General features: G+C 50.7%; 2 protein-coding genes across 21 annotated transcripts in view; one reads left to right on the top strand and one right to left on the bottom strand.

Moving 5' to 3' along the window:
- Window positions 1–3,976, bottom strand: part of CEP192 (centrosomal protein 192) — a 126,574-nt gene extending 122,598 nt beyond the window's left edge. For all 6 annotated transcript variants that reach the window (XR_009756626.1, XR_009756628.1, XR_009756627.1 and 3 more), the window contains exon 1: window positions 3,844–3,976. The gene's annotated coding sequence lies outside the window, so the exon portion shown is untranslated. The remainder of the gene's footprint in view (window positions 1–3,843) is intronic.
- Window positions 3,977–8,892: 4,916 nt separating this feature from the next.
- The window catches only part of MRPL3 (mitochondrial ribosomal protein L3), a 35,157-nt gene continuing 25,357 nt past the window's right edge, over window positions 8,893–18,692 (top strand). For all 15 annotated transcript variants that reach the window (XM_061572060.1, XM_061572067.1, XM_061572071.1 and 12 more), the window contains exons 1-4: window positions 8,893–9,098; window positions 15,407–15,594; window positions 17,962–18,053; window positions 18,163–18,261. In XM_061572060.1, coding sequence (XP_061428044.1) covers window positions 8,932–9,098; window positions 15,407–15,594; window positions 17,962–18,053; window positions 18,163–18,261 — 546 coding nt within the window. In that variant the 5' untranslated portion in view covers window positions 8,893–8,931. The remainder of the gene's footprint in view (window positions 9,099–15,406; window positions 15,595–17,961; window positions 18,054–18,162; window positions 18,262–18,692) is intronic.

The following is an 18,692-nucleotide window of genomic DNA, read 5'->3' as shown; positions in this document are numbered from 1 at the left end:
TAATGCTTGTTTGAGCAGGGAGACACCTTGAACATCACGCGACTATTGCATTAATAATAAAAACCATAACAGTACTGTATTCTAATTCTAGACACATTTGACAGTGAATACCTCTAAGTGCAGTACTAACTCAGGTATTTCTGTCACAGCACAACTGCCTCGGGTGAAAACAAGTGTCACTAAAACGTCTACTTACAAGGCAGCTCATGCAGTCTGCATGCCATGTGTTATAAGAGAGCATGTGTTTGGTGTTACATAGCATCCTTATAGAGGGGTGTCTGTGTGTACACAACTTCAGCCTGCTCTCAAGTTCACTCAAGACTGCAATTCGTAATTCCAATTCCCAGTTCCCACTTACTAGCCCTCGGAAAGGTAAGGTAAAAGTTAAACGGTAAAAAAAACAAGAACACCTCTTTTACCTTACCACGCTGCCTGGGGCGAGCACGTTGTGCTTCTTGAGGTGGGCTTTCCACCACGACGCGTTCGTGTGGGTGGAAAACCACGTGCGTGTGCTCCCACAGGAACGCACACCGCTGCCTCTTTCGATTGCTGTTCGCATCAACCCCAAAAATGTCGTTGCTGGCATCCTCGACCTCGTCCTCTAGTACCTCGACCTCAAGAACGTGGACCGTCTCCATTTGGTCCGACATCAATTATCGCAATTAAAAATGGAGGCCACGGACTGCGCCACGGAGCTTTTAGCGGTAAACAAGGTACTGTAGTTATCGTGTAATTATTCGCACTACCTTACCCTACCGGGCAATTCTTCTGAGCTACCTTTACCCTACCCCTTGGCATGTCGAAACCTTTACCCTTTACCTTTTACCCGGTAAAAAAGGTAATTTACCTTACCTTGCCGAGGCCTACCACTTACATTACAGTCCGTACTATGTAAAATGTACACGCAGACACTCTTATTTCACTTTTGACCACAATTGGATGTTATCAGTGATATGTCTTTATCGACTGGAATCAACTATGAGAACGTGGAATTTCCACCAATGGCTCAGAGCTGTAAATAAAAACATTTTATATTATTGAATAACTGATAACTAATACAATGCTGTTAATATACTGCCTGGTATTGTGTGTAACGAGGTATATTATAAAGGGCAATCTATGCATTACATGGATGTGGGCATGGCGTTATGTGGTGGCCAGATTTAGAAGCCGACCCAACATATTTAACCGTGAGACCATCCCTTCTTCCCTCCCGTAATGTTAACTAAACCCATTAGACCCAATGTCTAGAGGGATATCATAATTTACAGCCCTTTGTCAATCCGCTGCTGTATTGTTCTTGGGGGTCGTTTAACCATACTTCATCATGCTAGTCAGCGTAGGGATGGAGGGAAGGCCAAGACCAGTTCTGATATAACTTGATAATTAGGTCAGTCAGGGCCAAGAGTGAACCCGAGGTAGCCGGTTCGTGGCGCTGTGCACTCACCACTGTGCCACCGCTCCTGACGGAGGATATTAACACTGGAGTACCCATTTTGAGAAGCAAATTGCGAATAGGACAATACAAAAAATAAAAGGCTTTTTAGAAATTAAATTTTAGAAATTAAATTAACGGTCGGTTGAAACGTTATTCATTTACTCTAAGTCAGTGATTCTCAATCAGGGGTACGCGGACCCCTGGGGGTACGTGGCAACGTCCCAGGGGGTACGTGAGGTAATTTATAAATGCGTGAAATTGTCATACGTGAGTCATTGGTGAATAATCACGCATAAATCTGGCATCATAAAATAACTACGATAAGATGCAAATCCATATGGTAACCTAGAACAACATAACAGACCTTTGTAATGTGGGTTACAAGAGTAATCAGCGAGCGCAAACACATGACGTTCCACTGCTCTGATAGAAAACCACCATCACATGACGTTCGTTGATTGTTGTATTCGCTTGTAGTTACTGGAGCGTTAGGATGTCTCACAAAATGGGCAATTTGTTAAAATGTTTACGTTCATTATTCATACATTTATTTATCAGAACCATTTTAAGTCAGGCAAGAGAGTAACTGTATTCGGTTGAAACTATACTCAACAAGGAGTACAGTAGCCAAACAATGTTGAGAACCACTGCTCTGATAGAAAACCACCATGAGAAAGCTCACCGAAGCAGCAACTTTATTATGCATTGTACATGAATTGCGACAGTGTTGATTGCATCGAGCCTTGATGTCCTCCTCACGCTGGTGTTATTGTAGTCTTCTACCACTTGTGCTACCAAAGTGGCAGAGGTCGCAACCGGGTACCCGATACCCGTACCCTACCCGATACCCGGCTACCCGTACCCGGTCAGGTACTGGTACGGGTACCTATTTGCGACCCTGGTGCGGCCGGGTACGGGTACGGAATCAAAACCCGTTTGCGACCTCTGCAAAGTGGTGCTTCGCCTGATACTATTAAATTCAGACGCTCTTTTAATGAAGTCGCGTTCTCTTACCTTGTACCATTATATCATTACTACAAAATGCGAAGCCGATTTTGAATTTCCTGCACATTAATTTACAATGTACGCTTATAAGCTTTGTTTTTAACCTTACTTTAAATATCCTTCTTGGCAAAAGCAACATTAATATTATAGCAATCATAGCACTGTGCTTACAATGTTAAAGTATAAACTGCAGTTATATCTACATTTCGCCTCTGTTAATGTTATGGATATAAGGCTCCGGTATTAAAATGTGCCAGTGTCATTCCTGGTATATTTACATTATTATGAACTTCCCGAATAACACTTATTTTAAGTGCTGCACTCTTAACGATATTACTGACCTATCACAACAGCAGGAGCGACATTACTCTCGTCGAGTCCAACGCTTGGCACATACCGTACAGAGTCGTACTCATCCACACGCACCTGCACGGCGTTCGTTACACGGTAACCGGTAGTGTGCATCAATTATTTACTGCCGTGCGGTTGTGTTCATGCTGCCGGGACTGTCTTGCTCGTGCTCTTGACCCTTGCACACTATACTGTGCATGTATTTGAGATTGTATGATCGTACATTGTACAATTGGTATATTTTAAAATATCTGAATGTGTCATTTGGTGTTTGCTACGTCTGTGCTACTTGGCACTTTTGTAAACGATATCTTCCATCTCAGTGAATTACCCTGGCAAAATATTTTTGTAAAATAAAAATCCTTCGGGAGCACTCGGCCATTGGTGTAGATTCCACAAACCACTGTAGCTACTACTGATGTTATCAGTCGTATACACATTACAGTGTATGCTATCAGTATCATCACAATATAATGTATAATTCAACACATTTTACCAATCCATTGCTCGTGAAGGACTCCCCTCGCATTGTCGGACCATACTTCACCTTATTTTAGAATAGTTAATTTTATTATTTGTTTCTACCTACGTGACTTTACCGAAAGAACCCAAGAGTATTTATTTTAATGTTTGAACAATTCCCCTCAACGTGAACCTCTCCAACACAACCTCTCACCTTGAGCCTCGCCTTTGTAAAAGGTCAAAGTTGTTTCCCCAAGTAAACGCGAGTGTGAGAAGACGCTCATCTCCTGCTCGCAGCCCTGAGCCAGTGATGTCCATTCCACATTCCCATGACGAGTCAGAACGGGCTTTTGAGCTCATTAGTTTACAATGGCACGTATGAACACCGCCACACTTATACCTACTGCACGGATGAATGTAAAGATGCACAAACAACATCGAGGTGAGCGGATATCTGCATCGAGAGTGAAGCCGAATAAACTTCAGCGGCCAGGCCTAACTAGTCTGGTGCGGCGGCAGGTTGCCCCACACAAACTCACGCAACCCGATGACGGCAGCTGAGGTGAAAAGAAACATCGCAAGATTACCTTGCTGCAGGCGTTCCCGCTTTGTTCAAGCCCCTCCGCTCGCTAATATCCTTAACCGAGGTGAAGTTTCGATATAAAAAACACAAATTCTTTAAAACCAAACGGGGCTCCCACTCGCCCGCGACCGCCACAATCTTCAAACGGAGCCGTACGAGAACGCGCCTCCTATTGGCTGCCTTGCGGGCCTGCCCCGCCTCGTCACATCGCCCAATGGGAGGCGCCTTGCGCGGAGAGACGCGCCACTCCATTGGCTGCTGGCCGCGCCAGTCCAATGGCTGCTGGCCGCGCCAGTCCAATGGCTGCTGGCCGCGCCAGTCCATTGGCTGCTGGCCGCGTCAGTCCAATGGCTGCTGGCCGCGCCAGTCCAATGGCTGCTGGCCGCGCCAGTCCAATGGCTGCTGGCCGCGCCAGTCCATTGGCTGCTGGCCGCGCCAGTCCAATGGCTGCTGGCCGCGCCAGTCCAATGGCTGCTGGCCGCGCCAGTCCATTGGCTGCTGGCCGCGCCACTCCATTGGCTGCTGGCCGCGCCAGTCCATTGGCTGCTGGCCGCGCCAGTCCAATGGCTGCTGGCCGCGCCAGTCCAATGGCTGCTGGCCGCGCCAGTCCATTGGCTGCTGGCCGCGCCAGTCCATTGGCTGCTGGCCGCGCCAGTCCATTGGCTGCTGGCCGCGCCAGTCCAATGGCTGCTGGCCGCGCCAGTCCAATGGCTGCTGGCCGCGCCAGTCCAATGGCTGCTGGCCGCGCCAGTCCAATGGCTGCTGGCCGCGCCAGTCCATTGGCTGCTGGCCGCGCCAGTCCAATGGCTGCTGGCCGCGCAGTCCAATTGGCTGCTGGCCGCGCCAGTCCAATGGCTGCTGGCCGCGCCAGTCCAATTGGCTGCTGGCCGCGCCAGTCCAATGGCTGCTGGCCGCGCCAGTCCATTGGCTGCTGGCCGCGCCAGTCCATTGGCTGCTGGCCGCGCCAGTCCAATGGCTGCTGGCCGCGCCAGTCCATTGGCTGCTGGCCGCGCCAGTCCAATGGCTGCTGGCCGCGCCAGTCCAATGGCTGCTGGCCGCGCCAGTCCAATGGCTGCTGGCCGCGCCAGTCCAATGGCTGCTGGCCGCGCCAGTCCAATGGCTGCTGGCCGCGCCAGTCCATTGGCTGCTGGCCGCGCCAGTCCAATGGCTGCTGGCCGCGCCAGTCCAATTGGCTGCTGGCCGCGCCAGTCCAATGGCTGCTGGCCGCGCCAGTCCAATGGCTGCTGGCCGCGCCAGTCCATTGGCTGCTGGCCGCGCCAGTCCAATGGCTGCTGGCCGCGCCAGTCCATTGGCTGCTGGCCGCGCCAGTCCAATGGCTGCTGGCCGCGCCAGTCCATTGGCTGCTGGCCGCGCCAGTCCATGGCTGCTGGCCGCGTCAGTCCAGTGGCTGCTGGCCGCGCCAGTCCAATGGCTGCTGGCCGCGCCAGTCCATTGGCTGCTGGCCGCGCCAGTCCAATGGCTGCTGGCCGCGCCAGTCCAATGGCTGCTGGCCGCGCCAGTCCAATGGCTGCTGGCCGCGCCAGTCCAATGGCTGCTGGCCGCGCCAGTCCAATGGCTGCTGGCCGCGCCAGTCCAATGGCTGCTGGCCGCGCCAGTCCAATGGCTGGCTGGCCGCGCCAGTCCAATGGCTGCTGGCCGCGCCAGTCCAATTGGCTGCTGGCCGCGCCAGTCCAATGGCTGCTGGCCGCGCCAGTCCAATGGCTGCTGGCCGCGCCAGTCCAATGGCTGCTGGCCGCGCCAGTCCAATGGCTGCTGGCCGCGCCAGTCCAATTGGCTGCTGGCCGCGCCAGTCCAATGGCTGCTGGCCGCGCCAGTCCAATGGCTGCTGGCCGCGCCAGTCCAATTGGCTGCTGGCCGCGCCAGTCCAATTGGCTGCTGGCCGCGCCAGTCCATTGGCTGCTGGCCGCGCCAGTCCAATGGCTGCTGGCCGCGCCAGTCCATGGCTGCTGGCCGCGCCAGTCCAATGGCTGCTGGCCGCGCCAGTCCAATGGCTGCTGGCCGCGCCAGTCCAATTGGCTGCTGGCCGCGCCAGTCCAATGGCTGCTGGCCGCGCCAGTCCAATGGCTGCTGGGCCGCGCCAGTCCATGGCTGCTGGCCGCGCCAGTCCAATTGGCTGCTGGCCGCGCCAGTCCAATTGGCTGCTGGCCGCGCCAGTCCAATGGCTGCTGGCCGCGCCAGTCCAATTGGCTGCTGGCCGCGCCAGTCCATTGGCTGCTGGCCGCGCCAGTCCAATGGCTGCTGGCCGCGCCAGTCCATTGGCTGCTGGCCGCGCCAGTCCAATGGCTGCTGGCCGCGCCAGTCCAATGGCTGCTGGCCGCGCCAGTCCAATGGCTGCTGGCCGCGCCAGTCCAATTGGCTGCTGGCCGCGCCAGTCCAATGGCTTGCTGGCCGCGCCAAGTCCAATGGCTGCTGGCCGCGCCATCCAATGGGCTTGCTGGCCGCGCCAGTCCAATGGCTGCTGGCCGCGCAGTCCATTGGCTGCTGGCCGCGCCAGTCCAATGGCTGCTGGCCGCGCCAGTCCAATGGCTGCTGGCCGCGCCAGTCCAATGGCTGCTGGCCGCGCCAGTCCATTGGCTGCTGGCCGCGCCAGTCCAATGGCTGCTGGCCGCGCCAGTCCAATGGCTGCTGGCCGCGCCAGTCCATTGGCTGCTGGCCGCGCCAGTCCATGGCGCTGGCCGCGCCAGTCCAATGGCTGCTGGCCGCGCCAGTCCATTGCTGCTGGCCGCGCCAGTCCAATGGCTGCTGGCCGCGCCAGTCCATGGCTGCTGGCCGCGCCAGTCCAATGGCTGCTGGCCGCGCCAGTCCAATGGCTGCTGGCCGCGCCAGTCCAATTGGCTGCTGGCCGCGCCAGTCCAATGGCTGCTGGCCGCGCCAGTCCAATGGCTGCTGGCCGCGCCAGTCCAATGGCTGCTGGCCGCGCCAGTCCAATGGCTGCTGGCCGCGCCAGTCCAATGGCTGCTGGCCGCGCCAGTCCAATGGCTGCTGGCCGCGCCAGTCCAATGGCTGCTGGCCGCGCCAGTCCAATGGCTGCTGGCCGCGCCAGTCCATGGCTTGCTGGCCGCGCCAGTCCAATTGGCTGCTGGCCGCGCCAGTCCAATGGCTGCTGGCCGCGCCAGTCCATGGCTGCTGGCCGCGCCAGTCCATTGGCTGCTGGCCGCGCCAGTCCATGGCTGCTGGCCGCGCCAGTCCAATGGCTGCTGGCCGCGCCAGTCCAATGGCTGCTGGCCGCGCCAGTCCATTGGCTGCTGGCCGCGCCAGTCCAATGGCTGCTGGCCGCGCCAGTCCAATGGCTGCTGGCCGCGCCAGTCCAATGGCTGCTGGCCGCGCCAGTCCAATGGCTGCTGGCCGCGCCAGTCCAATGGCTGCTGGCCGCGCCAGTCCAATGGCTGCTGGCCGCGCCAGTCCAATGGCTGCTGGCCGCGCCAGTCCAATGGCTGCTGGCCGCGCCAGTCCAATGGCTGCTGGCCGCGCCAGTCCAATGGCTGCTGGCCGCGCCAGTCCAATGGCTGCTGGCCGCGCCAGTCCAATGGCTGCTGGCCGCGCCAGTCCAATGGCTGCTGGCCGCGCCAGTCCAATGGCTGCTGGCCGCGCCAGTCCATTGGCTGCTGGCCGCGCCAGTCCAATGGCTGCTGGCCGCGCCAGTCCATTGGCTGCTGGCCGCGCCAGTCCAATGGCTGCTGGCCGCGCCAGTCCAATGGCTGCTGGCCGCGCCAGTCCAATGGCTGCTGGCCGCGCCAGTCCATGGCTGCTGGCCGCGCCAGTCCAATGGCTGCTGGCCGCGCCAGTCCATTGGCTGCTGGCCGCGCCAGTCCAATGGCTGCTGGCCGCGCCAGTCCAATGGCTGCTGGCCGCGCCAGTCCAATGGCTGCTGGCCGCGCCAGTCCATTGGCTGCTGGCCGCGGAGGGAATCGTTCGTAGCGCGCGATTCAAATCGGAATCTGTATTTCTCCTGCGCGAGGAATCCGATGAGCTAGGAAGCTCTTTGTCACAGACGTCCAAATCGGAAACACGCGCCTGGGGATATACAGGAAGTGCTGTGCCGTAATGTTGAACTTCTTTCGCACCGTACGTAGCCAACTAAGATAATCGGAGGTGCGTGGAAACGACAAAAAAGAACTAAACACAAAAAGCAGTTCTAAATGAATAAGTTTGTCAATCTCGATGATGATTTAAAAGTGCAGCGTAGCTCCCAGCGGCTTCCTCATATCGGAAGGAAGAGCGTTCCAGACGGCCGCAGAAGCAGCAGCGCATCTGAAAGCGCCTCACGATGCAGTGGCCGTCTTTGTTCGATGGGCAAGGCGCAAGCTGCGAGGTCTGAGAGGCATGTGAGTGCCAATTGAATGATCTCGAGTTGAATCGTGTGAGGTTCGAGGTTTGCGAGGAGGCGACTCATTCTATTCGATTTTTGGGATGGCAGCGTTATGTTCTGGAGCCAGTGACGACCTACCCACAGTCAACCATGACCTCAATGTACCACACCTCCGACTCAAATCCCGATCCCCAGTTGGGATCGCTGCTGCCGTCACCATCCTAGAATCTCACCCAGATCCGGAGCAACGCTGCTGCTGCTGGCGAACAGTGGAACAACGCGGCCACCCAGAATAAACACCTCATTCGAGACCCAACATCTCACCCGATCGCTTTGACATTCCTCGAAGATATTGATTGGTTTGTCTATAAACCGCATCAGAACATCAACGGGCCGATGTTCACATCTCCTTCATAAATGGAACACTTAAAGACAAGCCACAGTCGTGCGATTGTGTCCATGCATCCCAAACTATGGGTCATATAATCGTAAACCACTGCACGCGAGTCTGTGCTTCAACTACGAAATAGCAAAATACACGCACTGGCTGCTGAAAACCTCTCGTGGCTAGCAGACCTCGAAATTGGGATCTATCCAGCTCCTGACCATGTTGTTGCTGCCGCCATGCCCAAAAACATCTGATCATTAGATTAAAACTTGCTCTGGCGCCAATGAGCAGGGCGGAACCTTTTTTCGCCCAGAACCCAGGCCGTGCACAGTTTCCGGCCGGATCAGGCTCGCGTTGCACAACGACCAGGAGGGATGGCGGCGCCCAGGCTGCTGTGCACGCTGGGGTCGCGTGCCCCGCTGCTCTCGCGCTCCTCATCCCGCTCCTCTCTCTCCTGCTCCTTCTCCTCTCTCTCACTCGGTGGCCCCTGCTGCCCCGCGGCTGTTCAGCGCCCGCTCCTCTCGCCCGCCACGTGGCTCGGGTAAGAGACCCGCTCGCGCCCGGACAACTCGCGACGCCTCACTCCTGAGCTTAAGCCAGTGGTGGAAATTCCACATTCCTGTGTCTGGGGTGAAGTCTATCCACACGACAGTCACTGTATATTTTTCCACAAAGTGGTACTCGGATATGAACGATCCACTCCAGATGTACACGTTGACATGTAAACTCAGCCTCATTCGGCAAAGTTGTAAAGGTCCTTTGATCCGAATTCCGCTAAACGTCCTTTATGATCGATGTACGCGTGGGAATGTTGCTGTAGCCGCGCAAACCCTACACGCCGTCGCCTTTAATCAGCATCTTTATTCTGGAGAAATCCGATTAAGCTATTTTAATCCTGGGAGGCGCTTGCTACATGGAGATGCCACCACCGTGAGGTCCCGCGTCACCAGGGTTGGAGGGAACCTGTGGCCCGCGGTCGCATCCGACCCGAGACTTCGTGTTAGTATACAGTACGTACTGTGTACTCGCGGGGCCTTACAGGCGGGCATGATTCATGTGTTTTGTAGAAAAGTAGTTTTCACTTAAATTCGCCAGCGACCCCACAATCCTGACCTACCGAGGAAGATCTGATCCTCCTTGAATCAGATCCGGACACTCCATGGAAGATGTTTGGGAGACTTTCTTTATAAATGGAAAATTAACGAGAGTCCAGTTTGTAACTGAGGTGGTGCGACATCTCAGACCGTGCAACATCTCGTGAATGACTGCCCAATCGGTTCATTCAACGGCGATCTGAAACAAATCCACGCGGCTACGCCTGAAGCAGTTGAATGGATATCAAATCTCGGCATCAATTTGTAATCTGTTGCAAACCCCCAAAATGAATATTCTTAGGTTTTTTCGGTAAAGTCACGTAGGTAAAACATCAAAATTAATAAAAATAAAACAAAAATCACGACTTTCGATTTAAAGCTTTCGTGACTGCAGGGATTCATCTTCTTGGTTCTTTCGGTAAAGTCACGTAGAAGGGAAGTAATAAAATAATAAAACATAATAAAACAATTCTCACGACGTTTCGGCCACAACGCAAGCAGCCGTCCTCAGGTGAAAACCAGGTCCGTCGAGGCGACAGAGTCTGAATGAAACAGCACACGAGCTTGGAGCATATATATAAGTGATATATACGTGACTTTACCGAAAGAACCAAGAAGAAGAAAAATCACGACGTTTCGGAGGCAACACAAGTCTCCGTCATCAGGTGGGACCGTCACAGCCGGATTAGCTGCATCAAGTGAGGCAATGATTCAAGATGTAATCCCTTAAAAAGCAAGTTGAGGGGGAGGAGAGGGGGGGGGGAGCTCATCAGAATATGGTAGCCAATGAATGGAACGTATCGGGAGGGAGGGGGGCGGAGCTCAAAGACGGCACGGAGTGCCAACGTACAACGCATCGAGAGGGGGAGGGGGGCGGGGCCAAAAGAATGCACGACGACAGGGACGCGGTTGCTGTTGCACAACGCCAACGCATTGGACAGAGAGGGGGAGGGGAGGCCTGATACACATGATAGAAAAAGAACGAAAATGCCCATGTTTATACCAATGCTGGCTGAACAATGAAGAGAGTACTGTTAAACACTGGGGATGTTAACACTCGGTAAAGTAAACTAAGATAGTGCCTGTCAGATACGATGGTCCAAAAAAGTGTAATTAAGTCTTTTTTGCGTGGTTGATAACATCTTTCCAATGATTACTAAGTTTGTACCCATCATCACGGTTGAAATTATGTCTGTGTTTGTATATTTGTATGGCTTCGTGTACAAACCTTTGATGGTAGCCGGGAGGTTTGCAGAGAACCTTGGTCTCGGAAAAGACAATTTCATGAGAGCCCACCGAGTTGTAGCAATGATCGGCAACGGCCGAAGAATCAGTTCTGCCGTGTTTCAGATCTGACTTGTGCTCGCGGACACGATCAGAAACATGACGTTTCGTTTCTCCAATGTAGCAATCACCACAAATGCAACTCAATTTGTAGACTCCAGGATACTGTAAGTCAGGAACGACATCCTTCACAGATGGAATCAGATCACGTATTTTATGCACTGTACTGAATCGGACTTGGATCTTATGTTTGTTTAGAATTTTGGAGATCTTTTTGGTCACGCCTGCTATGTATGGTAACGTGATAGTTTTGGTCGGAGTTTCATGTGGCTGTTCCTGTGTGGTGGGAGAGACAGCTTGGCGGATAGTACGGTCAGAGTATCCGTTCATCCTGAGGGTCCGATGTACATGTCTTAATTCACCGGTCAGGTGGTGTTGGTCAGAAATGCCATGGGCTCTGTGGTATAGCGTTTTGATGAGAGAATTCTTTTGAGATGGGTGGTGGTGGGAATCCGGTTTCAAGTAGGAATCTGTGTGGGTGGCTTTCCTGTAGACAGAATGTCCCAAAGATCCGTCAGGCCTCCTCTCAAACAGAATATCCAAGAATGGTAGTTTACCGTCTTTCTCCACTTCCATGGTGAATCTGATGGATGGGTGTCTAGAATTGATGTGGTCCAAGAAGTGGTTCAATGCTGGGAGGCCATGTGGCCAGATGACGAAAGTGTCATCCACATACCTCTTCCACAGGGAAGGACGCAGGGTGGATGTCTGAATGGCGTCTGATTCAAACTTTTCCATGAACATGTTGGCTATAACTGGTGACAAGGGGGAGCCCATAGGGGTACCCCCATTCTGTTTGTAGAAGGTGCCATTCCAGGTAAAATAGGTGTTGGTGAGGCAATGCCTAACCAGCGCAGGTGCATCAGAATTCAATCCATGTTGGACTAAGTCCTCAATTATTGTTAGGGTGTCCGGTACTGGGACTTTGGTAAACAAAGATACTACATCAAAGCTGACGAGGATGTCATCAGGGGATAGTACCATGTCCTTAACCATAGAGACCAAAACTATCACGTTACCATACATAGCAGGCGTGACCAAAAAGATCTCCAAAATTCTAAACAAACATAAGATCCAAGTCCGATTCAATACAGTGCATAAAATACGTGCTCTGATTCCATCTGTGAAGGATGTCGTTCCTGACTTACAGTATCCTGGAGTCTACAAATTGAGTTGCATTTGTGGTGATTGCTACATTGGAGAAACGAAACGTCATGTTTCTGATCGTGTCCGCGAGCACAAGTCAGATCTGAAACACGGCAGAACTGATTCTTCGGCCGTTGCCGATCATTGCTACAACTCGGTGGGCTTTCATGAAATTGTCTTTTCCGAGACCAAGGTTCTCTGCAAACCTCCCGGCTACCATCAAAGGTTTGTACACGAAGCCATACAAATATACAAACACAGACATAATTTCAACCGTGATGATGGGTACAAACTTAGTAATCATTGGAAAGATGTTATCAACCACGCAAAAAAGACTTAATTACACTTTTTTGGACCATCTTATCTGACAGGCACTATCTTACTTTACTTTACCGAGTGTTAACATCCCCAGTGTTTAACAGTACTCTCTTCATTGTTCAGCCAGCATTGGTATAAACATGGGCATTTTCGTTCTTTTTCTATCATGTGTATCAGGCCTCCCCTCCCCCTCTCTGTCCAATGCGTTGGCGTTGTGCAACAGCAACCGCGTTCACGCCGTCGTCCATTCTTTGGCCCCGCCCCCCCTCCCCCTCCCGATGCGTTGTACAGCAGCAACCGCGTCCATGCCGTCGTGCATTCTTTTGGCCCCGCCCCCCCTCCCCCTCCCGATGCGTTGTACAGCAGCAACCGCGTCCACGCCGTCGTGCATTCTTTTGGCCCCTCCCGATGCAGTTGTACGTTGGCACTCCGTGCCGTCTTTGAGCCCCGCCCCCCTCCCTCCCGATATGTTCCATTCATTGGCTACCACATTCTGATGAGCTCCCCCCCCCTCTCCTCCCCCTCAACTTGCTTTTTAAGGGATTACATCTTGAATCATTGCCTCACTTGATGCAGCGAATCCGGCTGTGACGGTCCCACCTGATGACGGAGACTTGTGTTGCCTCCGAAACGTCGTGATTTTTGTTTTATTTTATTTTTATTAATTTTGATGTTTTACCTACGTGACTTTACCGAAAAAAACTAAGAATATGAATCCTTGCAGTCACGAAAGCTTCAAATCTAGAATTAATCCCCAAAATGAAGTTCAACATTTTTACACCACTTGGGCATCCAGTCATTCAACCCGTGAATGACAGTTCATTTATTTCAGTGCCCTTATTGAACCAGATGTGTTGGTAACCTGATGTTCTGTTTGTTCACAGTGCAAGGAGCCATAGTGCAATGGCGAGCGGTAGTGCAGCGGTTAGAACGCCACGCTACAAACCCAGCGACCAGAATTTGGAATTTGATTCCCGCTCACGGCTACCACCAGTGACGATTATTTGAAACGGTACTGGGCCTCTCCTCAGTCGACTCAGCCTCAAATGAGTAGCTGGAGCGGTGTGTAAACATCACCACTAGGGAGACAAAGGCGGCCATGCGTAGTGCTGGCCACCCACCCCCTCGTGTGTCGTTCCGGCCTTCATAGGTGCTACTCGCTCACATCACTGACCCAACAGTCTGTTAAACAGTTAAAGGCTATACGGGGGGGGGGGGGGTGCTGGTCTTTGTTTATGTGTTAACCACTTAACTAATGCAACGGCCATGAAAAGTGCCATTTAAGAACGTTTATGGCCAAGCTCGAGATCTTTTACCTTCTTCCTTATAACTGACTGCCTCTAAAAAATAAATACGTTCACTCTTTAATGTACCGTCCTAAGATACGGTCACAATTAGATGTTTTATAAATTAACGAAACCCTTGGAAATTAGATACTCCAGCTCAAGGGATTATCCAAATGCAAAATGTTAACAAATATAACACTAGATTTGAAGCTTTTGTGACTGCAGGAATCCATACTCTTTGGTTCTTTCGGTAAAGTCACGTAGGTATAAAATAAAATAATTCACGACGTTCCGATTGCAACACAAGCAATCATCATCAGGTGGGAAAACCACAGCAATATTTTTTTTCTGAAGTAGGAGAGAGTTGCCGTGGTAAGAGGCTATATAGGTAAGAAAGGGGGGGAGGGGCAAGGGGGGGGAAAGGGGGTGTGGGGTAGGGGGAGCGCTGCGTGGACGCTAGGAGAGGGAACGTGAAGCTGGGTGGGGGGTAGAAGTGGGCGGGGCTGGAAGTGGGAGGCCGAGAGAGCTGGGGATGCAGGGGGGAAGTTAACTCGGAATAAGTAATATTTAAAAAAAGTTTTTTAAAACACGCTTGTATGAAATTTACTAGTAATGGCAGAACTCCACGACTCCAGGAAGTGGCCCCGAAGCTTGCCATAACGTAAAGGACCATGGCCAATTACAGTTAACGTCAGTTGACCATGGACAATTAGACCCAAGCCAAAACGTAACATATAAAAAAGAATGTATATAAATATATTTTTTATGATAGAATATAGTATTGTCATCAGTATGACATAAGCATACCAAGTTTGCAGCCGAGACCACATTGGCAAGTGGGTTAAAATTGAGTTACAAGATTTGAGGATACAACAACGACAACATCAACAGACAGAGTGAGTTAAAAGAAGGCATGTAAAAATAGACTAGTACCCGGCCGATATGATAGACAACAACCACTATAAAGCAGTTAGGGTTTTACCTGGGTAATGACATCCTTCCAATGATTGCTCAATTTGTATCCATCTTCTTGGTTGAAGTTATGTCTGTTTATATATCTGGATGGCTTCATAAACAAACATTTGATAGCAGCCCGAAGGTTTGCAGAGTATGTTTGGATGTTTTGTTTGAGAAGAGACCAGACGGCTCGTTGGGACACTCTGTCTACAGGAAATCCACCCACACAGATTCCTATCTGAAACCTGATTCCCACCACCATCCGGCACAGAAGAATTCCCTTATCAAAACACTACACCATCGAGCCCCCTGCATTTCCAACCTACACCACCTAGCCAGTGAACTGGAACACGTACACCAGGCCCTCAAGATTAATGGGTACTCGGACCACATTCGCAAAGCTGTTTCTCCAACCATGGAGAAACAACCCCCTGAGAAGCCAATCAAAACCATCATGTTACCATACATAGCAGGTGTATTGCAATCGAAACGTCGTGATTTATTTTATTTTATACCTACGTGACATTACCGAAAGAACCAAAGAGTAAATATAACACTAACAGAATCCACAACATAGGGTACTTTCTGGGTTATTTGGTCAAACAACATAATTGTAATTTAATTAGGGTGATAATGATAACGGCAGTAATAGATACGGGGCGGCTGATGATTGACTGGACGTGATGTGTGCTGCTCATGTGCAGAGCCGGGTGTGTGGTGAGCGCGCGCTGCGTGTCACGGAGCACCTCGGACACGTGGTGGCACGAGCACCTCTCGGAGGAGAACAACGCCTTCCTGCGGCGCCACATCAAGCAGGAATTTACCGAGCTCACGGCTGCGCGCCTCAACCCCCTGAAGGATGAGCCATGGTCCCGGCACACGTGGACGCCCGGTCAGGGGCACGCGGGGACCCAGAGACCTGGCACTGCACATTCATTCAGCCTGCTACCAAGAATGGGCTTTCATTCTCTTTGTTGTTAATTTATATTGCTGTTGCATTGAAGTGAAACCCTTGCTTCCAATACAATTTCATTACGTGTTGTGGAGCATTACAGGTCATGTAAAAGGAGACCTCTTCTGTGTCTCCTCATTTTCGTCCATCAACCGGTTGGCCAGCTGCATTTGTGTACCTGAGTCTGCTTGATAGAATCCAACAGAAATTTTTGGTTGAGGCTTTTACTGATTTACTCAAGTCACACTATAATTTGATTGGATGTGGTACGTGCTGCTCATGTGGGCCTTACCTGGTGAAATAATAGAAAAAGTGTCGTGTTTAGTTTATTTCGTTGCTTTCATGTTACTCTTCTTTTGCTACTACAGGCATTTTTTTTATGAATTTCACTCCTTAATACCTCTGTTAATGTCAAATCATTATTTTACCAGACAGACAGTTTCCTATTCTTCTTGTCTTTCAGTAAAGTCACGTAAATAGGTTCAAAGAAAATAACAAAAAACTATGATGTTTCGATCGCAACACAAGCGGTCATCATCAGGAAAAGGGGGTTAGCCTCTAAAGGCAAACTGTTTATAGAGGTTTGAAATGGGCGTAGCTCAAGTGTCATCAGCATGGGCGGGGCAGCAAATGTTAATGTAAGTGATGGTACTCGTAGAGGGCAACGACGGTGCTGGTGGTGGGTTTCCACAAATTATAGGGATGCCAGGTCTAAAATGGAAACATAGCCAGTTATAACTTAAACTAGTTGATAATGTCCTTCCTCCAGTGATTGCTTAGTTTCTACCCATCTTCTCGGTTCAAATTGTGTCTTTGTATATATGGATGGCTTCATGAACGAATCTTTGTTGATAGCCAGTGGGTTTGCAAAGTACCTTCGTCTTAGAGAAATCTATTTCGTGTGAGCCCACTGCATTAAAATAATGATCAGCCACGGCCGAGGTATTGGTCCTACCGTGTTCCAGGTCTGATTTATGTGCACGAACACGGTCCGAGACATGTCGCTTAGTTTCCCCAATGTAACTACTGCCGCAAATACAGCTTAGTTTGTAGACGCCAGGGTATTGCATGTCAGGGATCACATCCTTCACAAATGGGATCAGATCACGAATTTTATGTACTGTGTTAAATCGAACCTGTATCTTGTGTTTGCTCATGATTTTGGAAATCGTTTTGGTGACCTCTGCTATGTATGGCAAGGTGATGGTTTTGATTTTGTCCTCAGATGGTTCTTTCCCAATGGTTGAGGTGATAACTTTACGGATTGTGTAGTCTGAATATCCATTCGTCTCGAGAGCTTGGTGTACGTGTTCCAGTTCACTGGCGAGGTGATGATTGTCGGAAATACATCGAGCTCTATGGTGTGGAGTTTTGATGAGGGAATTTTTCTGGGATGGATGGTGGTGGGAGTCAGGTTTTAGGTAGGCATCCGTATGGGTGGCTTTCCTGTAGACAGTGTCCCATTGAGCCATCAGGTCTCTTTTGGATTAAAACATCCAAGAATGGTTGCTTGCCATCCTTTTCCACCTCCATGGTGAATTTGATGGCTGGGTGTATGGAATTGATGTGGTTGAGGAATTGGTTCAGAGCTGGTCGGCCATGTGGCCGACCAAGTCAAGACAGTTTTCTGTCATCCATACTCACTTAAACTACCATGTGGGGGACAGTACATCAGTTATCTTATTATATGCTATATTCTTAGGTTTTTTCGGTAAAGTCACATAGGTAAAAAATTAAAATTAATAAAAGTAAAATAAAGATCAAATAAAAATCACGACGTTTCGGAGGCAACACAAGCTTCCGTCTTCAGGTGGAAGCTTGTGTTATCTCCGAAACGTCGTGATTTTTATTTTATTTTTATTTTACTTTTATTAATTTAGATTTTTTACCTACGTGACTTTACCGAAAAAAACCTAAGAATATGAATCTTTGCAGTCACGAAAACTTCAAATCTAGAATTATTATATGCTCTTACTCTCAGCTTTGGAACTCCCATCTATTGTGTTCATCCACAATTCAAGAATGGTGCTCATCTGTTGTAGTATCTGGGTAGCTAATGAGCCAACACGTCACACTGTAGTGAAGTCGCTGCAGTGATAGTGCTAAGTTTGTGTCCTGGAAAGTAATTTTAAATCTTTCTGTCCAACAAAAATTCAAATGCATGTCGGATAGCCCAGTATGCATAACCCATGTATGCATCTACAAACCAACAGCTGTTTGATTTTTGGATTATGTCTGTGCTCACTCGCAGTACTTGCCCCAAGAGTGTGCTGTGTGATGGCTGAACATGGTGGTGTGTGCGTTCAGGCTCACGGAGAGTTGGTCTTGTTGCTGTTAAACTGGGCATCGTGCCAGCCTGGACCAAATCTGGTGAAAAGCAACCCGTCACCGTCTTGCAGGTTTGTGTAGCTCGCTCTGTTCCGTGGGATCCACACGCTCACCAGCTGCCTGTCGGCCCCAGTGCTAATGTGGTCACCCACTCCACTCATGCCTCTGTATGCCGCACAGGTGCAGGACTGCCACGTGCTGCAGCACCTCTCCAAGGAGGAGTACGACGGTGTAACGGATGTCCTCCTTGTAGGCGGAAAAAACGTCTCTCCATTTAGTGTACGTCACTCACTGGTTGACCCATATGCTCGTTTGCTTGCTCGCTAGCTTGATAACTCGGTTACCCCTACGCTCACTTGCTCAGCCTGCGTTAACGGACTTGGTCACTTGCTTGCTTACTCAATTGCTTGCTCACTCACTGATTGTCTTATTAACTTCCTCATTCAGTAATTCGCTCACTCACACTTGCTGACTTGCAGACTAGCTACCTTGCTCGCTCAGTGACTCGCTCCTTCGCTCACATGCTTACTTAAAACACGTTCCTTCGGAGTGGGCAGGTAGGAACTTGGTTGGACAGCGCATTCATGCAATCTGTGTCACGCAGCGCAATCTGCGTGGGGCGGTGCGTCACGTGGTGCTGAGCCTGCCCGAAGCGCTCTATGAAATACAAATCGAGGGCGGCGTGGCTATGCACGACAGACAGACAAATA

This window comes from Lethenteron reissneri, chromosome 49, assembly GCF_015708825.2.
Source record: "Lethenteron reissneri isolate LAM-NWPU_2019-01 chromosome 49, ASM1570882v1, whole genome shotgun sequence".
NCBI classification, from domain to species: domain Eukaryota; kingdom Metazoa; phylum Chordata; class Hyperoartia; order Petromyzontiformes; family Petromyzontidae; genus Lethenteron; species Lethenteron reissneri.
Note: the sequence above shows the minus strand (reverse complement) of the source record. Positions and strands in the feature narration are given on the sequence as shown.